General features: G+C 46.2%; 1 protein-coding gene across 9 annotated transcripts in view; it reads right to left on the bottom strand.

Annotated features, from left to right (window-relative positions):
- The window catches only part of si:dkeyp-72e1.9 (syntaxin-binding protein 4), a 61,056-nt gene that overhangs the window by 16,643 nt on the left and 36,192 nt on the right, over nt 1–8,221 (bottom strand). For all 9 annotated transcript variants that reach the window (XM_042228904.1, XM_005943102.2, XM_042228903.1 and 6 more), the window contains 3 exons: nt 7,926–8,005; nt 5,307–5,430; nt 3,721–3,862 (listed from right to left, as the gene is read on the bottom strand). In XM_042228904.1, coding sequence (XP_042084838.1) covers nt 3,721–3,862; nt 5,307–5,430; nt 7,926–8,005 — 346 coding nt within the window. The remainder of the gene's footprint in view (nt 1–3,720; nt 3,863–5,306; nt 5,431–7,925; nt 8,006–8,221) is intronic.

The raw sequence follows: 8,221 nt of genomic DNA, 5'->3' as shown, positions 1-8,221 counted from the left end.
GGCAGCCTACGTCTATTGCAGCATAACTAAGGGAGGATTCAGGGTCACCTGGTCCAGCCCTAACTATATGCTTTAGCAAAAAGGAAAGTTTGAAGCCTAATCTTGAAAGTAGAGATAGTGTCTGTCTCCTGAATCCAAACTGGAAGCTGGTTCCACAGAAGAGGGGCCTGAAAACTGAAGGCTCTGCCTCCCATTCTACTTTTAAATACTCTAGGAACAACAAGTAGGCCTGCAGAGCGAGAGCGAAGTGCTCTAATAGGGTGATATGGTACTACAAGGTCATTAAGATAAGATGGGGCCTGATTATTTAAGACCTTGTATGTGAGGAGCAGGATTTTGAATTCTGGATTTAACAGGAAGCCAAAACAGGAGAAATCTGCTCTCTCTTTCTAGTCCCTGTCAGGACTCTTGCTGCAGCATTTTGGATAGCTGAAGGCTTTTCAGGGAGTTTTTAGGACTTCCTGATAATAATGAATTACAGTCGTCCAGCCTGGAAGTAATAAATGCATGAACTAGTTTTTCAGCGTCACTCTGAGACAGGATATTTCTAATCTTTAGAGATGTTGCGACAAATGGAAGAAAGCAATCCATCCATCCATCCATTTTCTTCCGCTTATCCGGGGCCGGGTCGCGGGGGCAGCAGCTTAAGCAGAGAAGCCCAGACCTCCCTCTCCCCAGCCACCTTTTCCAGCTTATCCGGGGGAATACCAAGGCGTTCCCAGGCCAGCCGAGAGATATAATCTCTCCAGCGTGTCCTGGGTCTGCCCCAGGGCCTCCTCCCGGTGGGACATGCCTGAAACCTCACCCAGGAGGCGCCCAGGGGGCATCCTTGTCAGATGCCCGAACCACCTCAGCTGGCTCCTTTCGATGTGGAGCAGCAGCTGCTCTACTCTGAGCCCCTCCCGGATGGCCGAACTTCTCACCCTATCTCTAAGGGAGAGGCCAGCCACCCTTCGGAGGAAGCTCATTTCTGCCGCTTGTATCCGCGATCTCGTTCTTTCGGTCACTACCCACAGCTCGTGGCCATAGGTGAGGGTAGGGACGTAGATCGACCGGTAAATTGAGAGCTTCACTTTTACACTCAGCTCCCTCTTCACCACGACGGACCGGTGCAGCGTCCGCATTACTGCAGCTGCAGCCCCAATCCGTCTGTCGATCTCCGGCTCCCTTCTCCCATCACTCGCGAACAAGACCCCGAGATACTTGAACTCCTCCACTTGGGGCAGGAACTCATCCCCGACCCGGAGTGGGCACTCCACCCTTTTCCGGCTGAGAACCATGGCCTCAGATTTGGAGGTGCTGATCCTCATTCCCGCTGCTTCACACTCGGCTGCGAACCGCTCCAGTGCGAGCTGGAGGCCCTCACCCGATGAAGCCAACAGAACCACATCATCCGCAAAAATCAGAGATGAGATTCTGAGGCCACCAAAGCGAAAGCCCTCCGCCACTTGGCTGCGCCTAGAAATCCTGTCCATAAAAATTATGAACAGAACCGGAGACAAAGGGCAGCCCTGGCGGAGCCCATCACCCACCAGGAACGAGTCCGACTTATTGCCGGCAATGCGAACCAAGCTCTTGCAACGGTTGTATAGGGATCGAATGGCCCGTAGCAATGGGCCAGACACCCCATATTCCCGCAACACCTCCCACAGGACACCCCGAGGGACACGGTCGAATGCCTTCTCCAAGTCCACAAAACACATGTAGACTGGTTGGGCAAACTCCCATGCACCCTCAAGTATCCTGGAGAGGATAAAGAGCTGGTCCAGTGTTCCGCGACCAGGACGAAAACCGCATTGTTCCTCCTGTATCCGAGGTTCGACTAACGGACGAACTCTCCTTTCCAGCACCCTGGCATAGACTTTCCCAGGGAGGCTGAGGAGTGTGATCCCCCTGTAGTTGGAACACACCCTCCGGTCCCCTTTCTTAAAGATGGGGACCACCACCCCGGTCTGCCAGTCCACGGGTACTGCCCCTGATCTCCACGCAACATTGCAGAGGTGTGTCAACCAGGACAGCCCTACAACGTCCAGAGCCTTCAGGAACTCGGGGCAGACCTCATCAACACCAGGGGCTCTGCCACCAAGGAGTTGTTTAACTGCCTCAGTGACCTCGCCCCCAGAAATTGGCTGTCATCCCCCTCGTCCCCAAACTTCCGCCACGGAAGACGTGCCAGTGGGATTGAGGAGGTCATCGAAGTATTCCTTCGTGGTGGGCCTGCAGGAAGATGGGCCCATGTCCCTTTTTCGGGCTGTGCCCGGCCGAGCCCTATGGACTAAGCCTGGCCACCAGACGTACCCTCGGGCACCCCCCTTGCTCCAGGGCAGGGCCCCGGTAACCCTATCGCGGGGAGGGTGAACTGTTCCCTTGATGGGGTCTTCTGAATCCCTCTTTGTCTGGTCCCTCACCCAGGACCAATTTGCCATGGGAGACCCTACCAGGGGACAAAAGCCCCCGGACAACATAGCTCCTGGGATCCCTGGGACACACAAACCCCTCCACCACGATATTCTCATTCTCAGAGGGCTGGAAGAAAGCAGTCTTACATATTTGTTTAATATGTGCGTTGAAGGACATGTCCTGGTCAAAAATGACTCCAAGGTTCCTCACAGTGTTACTGGAGGCCAAGGTAATGCCATCCAGAGTAAGAATCTGGTTAGATACCATATTAGTAAGAATCTGGTTAGATACCATATTTCTAAGATTTTCAGGGCCGAGTACAATAACCTCAGTTTGATCTGAATTTAGAAGTTATGTTATGCCTTCTAATGTTACTGTCTCAGGGAAGCATGTATAATGTAGACGTTTACTAGCCGGGACCACATACTCATTTTAGGTTTGACAGCATTTCTAGTAAACAATGAGAGAAAGAAAACACGAACTAACAGCTTGTAGTGGGGGAGAAGGGGGTCATGTATAGACAAAGAAGGGGTGTGTGTGAAGGTCCTGCTCCTGAAATTCAGAAAAATGATCTCCAAGAACTAGTCCTAGCAATGAACCCTGTGGAACTCCATATCAGTTTGGATCAGTTTGGTGGTGGGGATGTCTGGTATTAAGGTGATGAAGGCTGAGCTGTAGTCAAAGAAGAGCATCCTCATGTAGTGCTTCCTGTTCTCCAAATGGCTCAGCGCTCTCTGAAGGGTGATGGGAACAACATACTCCATGGACTAATTTGCACAGCAAGCAAACTGGTGGGGGTCAAGGGAGGGGGTACAGTCTCTGATTTGCTGAGACACTATCCGCTCAAAACACTTTATGACTAGTCTGCATATGCACGCCTCAATTTCTTCTTTCTTATTCTAATGGATAAAGCATGAGGAAAGCGGAAGAGCGAGGAAAAGGAGATTAAACGGTGCTTCATTTCTCCTCTTCCTCTCTACTCATGTTTCATTCAGTTATCTATCTCATGGCCTTCCACTCAGAGATCAAGGAGTGAGGGCTCAAGCAAGCATGCTGAAACTGAATGTTGACAAAGATGATGGCAAAGTCTCACTGTAGGAGATTTGTTAGCTGTAAGTGTAGTTTGTACGTCTTGTTCTGCAGTTTGTGTAAAAAGAAAGGTGATAGGACCTTTAGCTAACACAAACTGTAACACAAACTGTGATTTAAATAAGCAAAGGCTTTGCTCCATGATGGCATGTCTTCCACTTCATCACACCGCTCATCTTTCCCTCTCATTGCACTTTAGGTTTATTTGAGGCTGCTGTCCTCTTTTCTTACCCGGTGACAGTCTCCTCCTGACAGGACCTCCTGGATGAAGACTGCAGGGCCGTCAGGCCTGTTGGAACCTCCTCCAATGGTGATGCCTAAACTGCCGGATCGTGCTATTGAAATAAGTTGAATCACCCCTTCACCTGGATGACTAAGAACACAAAGACACGGATAATCAATTCTGGAAGTTAGGAAAAGGGGTCTGTGGTACACCTCAACTTACAGGACCTGCTTCTAACAGCTGGGTGGAAGACAAGAACTAAAATTGCGTCCAGTGTTACTGGCAACTCGGAGGGTTTTTATTTAGCTTGAGTCCACACCTATAGCCAATTTAGAATGAGATCAACCTAACGTATAAGCCTTTGGACAGAAACACAGGGAAATGATGCAAATAACACAATAAAGGCTGATCACAAGATTCAAGAGTGGATAATGGCAGAAGTAGTTCCATGGTTAAGAAAAACAGCTTAACATAGTTCAGGGACTCACTCGAGGATTTAGGTGTATCATTGGCAACAGTGTACAATCAAGAGATGAATGAATGAAATACAACAAGGTGCAAACCACAGGTTACACTGGAGGCCAGATTAGACTTTGACAGAAACAAGACTTTGCTCTCGAAATGGAAAAACAATGTCTTTGGACAGATGAAACCAGGATGAACTCTGATCACAACGTTTGAAGGAGAACAGAAAGGAGAACGTGATCCAAAGAACATGTGTCCATCGTGGCAGAGGCAGTTAGAGCATTGGTATACATCAGAGTCAAAGCTTTGTTGTCTAAAACCGTACGTACACATCATACACAGGAATTTGAACTTCACAGTGCTCCCATTACATATTACATTATGTTAGAAATACACAACAGCATACAACACAATCTAATTGTTTGTAGGCAACAGTTGGTGTGGATGTTGGGTGGGGGAATCAGGGAAGGGCGATGGTGGAGAGCTTTGTATGTCTGGTGTGGGGTTCAGAGAGAAAAGGTGAATGAAGGTGTTCATCTGTAAGTCTGATACCAATAAAAAAAAAAGAGTACATGGAGACAAGGACAAAACACAAACTATGGGAGAAAAGGGACACTTTTGTTTTTAATTTTACATTTACACGTAACCTTTTGTATTGTCTATACTGTCAATTTTGTAACCTAACTCAGACAGACTGAGACTGATCACAGATAAGTGCAATTCATCTGCAAGTAGGGCTACTCAGATCAGCTGGTTATATTCTGGGTTTATTCCTACATAAACCAAGGCTGCCATCCTGCAGCAGCTCTGTCATGATCTGTGGAAGAGTTTTGTCATTTCTGTCTCCAGTCACAGCTTTGCTTGTGTGAATGGAGCCTAAACAATCTGGAAAAAGTCCTGCAGCTTCCCAAAACACAGATAAGATTTTCTTTTTATTTTCTTGTTTCATTATTATGATGTTCTGACTTTAATTACATTAGCCCTGCTGACATCTTCCCTTAATGAAAAGTGGTTCACTTTCAACCACTTTGTTCATCCCAACCTAACCAACCAGAACTTACTATTTTAGCTCCAAGACTTTCTTGATGGTCGGGTTGACAGTGAGCCTGTATTAAATATGAACTCTTACCTGAGGGAGCGCAGCATGGGCCCACTGTTGTTGTACATACTCTGAGAGCCTGCTGGGCTCAACAGCAAAGGACTCTGGGAGCGTGACGAGGAACCGGATGATGTGCTATCCAGGTAGCGACCTCCTTTGGATTTGAAAAACAAACAAACAAAAATTACATGAGAGAGATAACCCAGATTACATTTATTTTAGGAAAGGGCAGTTAGCAGTCCAGACTTTCAGCTGCTCCCTTTAGCACACAGCAGATCATCTGCCTCCATCTCACCCTATCCCAGCATCCTCCTCTGTCACACCGGCCCTCGGGATATCCTCCTTCACTACATGCATGAGTCTGTGAGGTCTTCCTCTTTTCCTCCTGCCTAGCAGCTTCATCTTCAGCTTCCTTTGTCCGATATATCCACTCTCCCTCCTCTGCTTGTTTCCAAAACCATCCCAAACCCCTGAACTCACTTCCACCCACTCCACCTCACTGCCTGTTGCTTTGGATGCTTGATCCCTGTATTTAAATTCACTACCTTTGCACCTTCATGTTGACCTTTCCACCCATCTCCCTCCATACTCCAGTATTCTGTCTGGCTTGTACAGACTTTCATTAGTCCAGTCTCCAGAGCATACCTCCACCTCTTAAGGCTCTCTTCCACCTGCTCTCTACTCTCACAATTTTCTCTGCAAAAATCAGGATCACGTCTTAGTCAGTTTGCTCTTTTTAAATTAATTTCCATAAAAGTTTTCTCGTAGTATGTCTTCATTAAATTGCCCCATTTTGCATTTTTTCCTTTTAGAACATTATTTCTACTTGAGTCGCTCTTAATTCCTATAAATATTTAACACGAGCAAACTGGTCTCATACTACGCATATAACAAAGTGTTCCCTGTTTTTAGAACGTTATTTTTCTTCTAGTTTGTACTTGAACCCTAGCTTAAAGACCTCAGTGCAATGTTCTAGCATCAGTGAGGGCTGTTTAGATTAGCACACCAGACACCTCACAATCAAATTTCTCCTCATAAACAAGTGGTTTTACACCAAGCGAGGAGTGGTCCATGCAGCCTACAGCAGCAAAGCCAACAGCATGGACCAGCTCATCACTGCTGTTAGTGAGGATCTTTTTCTCGCTGTTCTTGTGTCTCTAGAGAGACTTTCAGGCTCTTGCAGTATATTCCTGTGAACCATCCATACTAACAATTCTTAATGCAAACCACATTATAGTGCTATCTCTCTTTATTCTGGAGCTGAAGCCTGATGTGTCAGCAGCACTGCTCACATGCTGGAGCTCTGTTTAACAGCTCTGCAGCAGCTGGCTGCCTCCTCTCCAAGTCAAACAGATGTTGGTAAATGTGCACTTGTCGTAAGGCATTTTAAGGTCGACTTACTCCTTCCTGCCTATAGGCAGAGTACTCTGACTAAAATAGAACGGTTGTTTTCTATTTTCGTTTTCAAATGTTAAAGGTCATGTTGGTCTTTGCTTTAGAAATTGGACAACAGTTTGAAGAATATCTGAAAGTATACTTTTTAAACACAAACTGATCAGGAAAATAATACCAAATAATAATAAAATAATATTTGCATAATCAATAGACTGAGACATGACTTTCTCATGGACTTTAAGGCCATTTTTCACTGTTTCCATGGTGTGACTGCTAACCAGGCTCCCTAAGAAACGGACAGCACTGTTGAAAAGCTGCATGTTAATCCAAACCACAACCACCAAACACCACCAAGTCATTGGTTCAGGTATGTGGATGACACCAGGGTGAAAATTGAATCTCAGGACTTACCACAATTTACTAGATCACATCATCTCAGTGGACTGACCCATCAAATTCACCAGGGAGGATATGAAAAGTGGCAGGTTAGCCTTCTTAGACTGTGAGATTTCCATCAGTAATGGGGGACATCTAAAAGCTGATGTGTACCGTAAACCTACACATACGGACGCTACAACACAGAGCGAACACCATCCCCACTGACACAGCAGCCAGGGAGGCAGAAGAACATCAAGAAGGCCCTGAGTAAATGTGGTTATCCCAGCTGGACTTTTGTCAAAGCTGGGAAGGCTCCTAAAGAAAGCTCCAGCTGATCCAGGAGAGAAGGACAACCGCTGCCCAAGCGAAAACCTGTAGTGAGCCTGTATGTGTCAGGAGTATTGCAGCAGTTGATTTTCTCTAAAAGATGCATCTCTGTGGCTTTTAAACCCCAAAACATGCAGCAGTAAAAATCAGTCCACCCGGCACAAACAGAGTATGGTGTTCCTAGGGAGCATGGAAACAAATGGCCTTAATGAAAAAAGTCCATCAGAAAGTGACTTCTCAGTCTATTGATTATTGTTACCTAATGACTGAGCTTTCTGACAGAGACATAACAGAGAAAAGCTGTTTTGTCTCTGTCAGGAAGGCAGTTTGATCTACTGCAAAGACTGTACCGTGTTGTCTTCATCCAAAGCAGAGGGGCAGAGAAAAACATGTTTCTCTACATGCAAACACATTATTACAGCAATACTGTGTCACGTGCATGACAAAAACACTTTGTTCTAATGCAAATGCAGCAACAGCTTTCTATTAAGAAAGAAATGAAAATGAAAGTGGAAATCACCAAGCAGAGCTAAGCAGAAACATCCCTACCTTGCTGGATCGGAGAGTTCCGTGTTGATCCAGTGCTGCCATTAGATCCATATTTCTCTAGCAGATCAGCAAATTCTCTCCTTTTCAAGAGAAACAGATGTTGAGACATGACAGGATGACTGCATGTTACATGTTAAAGCCAATGATGTTGTAATGATTTGTGTAGACCTGGACAGCTTTGCTTTGGGAAGTGATATAGGTACATACAGTGGGGCAAAAAAGTATTTAGTCAGCCACCGATTGTGCAAGTTCCCCCACCTAAAATGATGACAGAGGTCAGTAATTTGCACCAGAGG

Source organism: Haplochromis burtoni, unplaced genomic scaffold (assembly GCF_018398535.1).
Source record: "Haplochromis burtoni strain Fernald_Lab_line unplaced genomic scaffold, NCSU_Asbu1 Contig_363, whole genome shotgun sequence".
Lineage (NCBI taxonomy): Eukaryota > Metazoa > Chordata > Actinopteri > Cichliformes > Cichlidae > Haplochromis > Haplochromis burtoni.
Note: the sequence above shows the minus strand (reverse complement) of the source record. Positions and strands in the feature narration are given on the sequence as shown.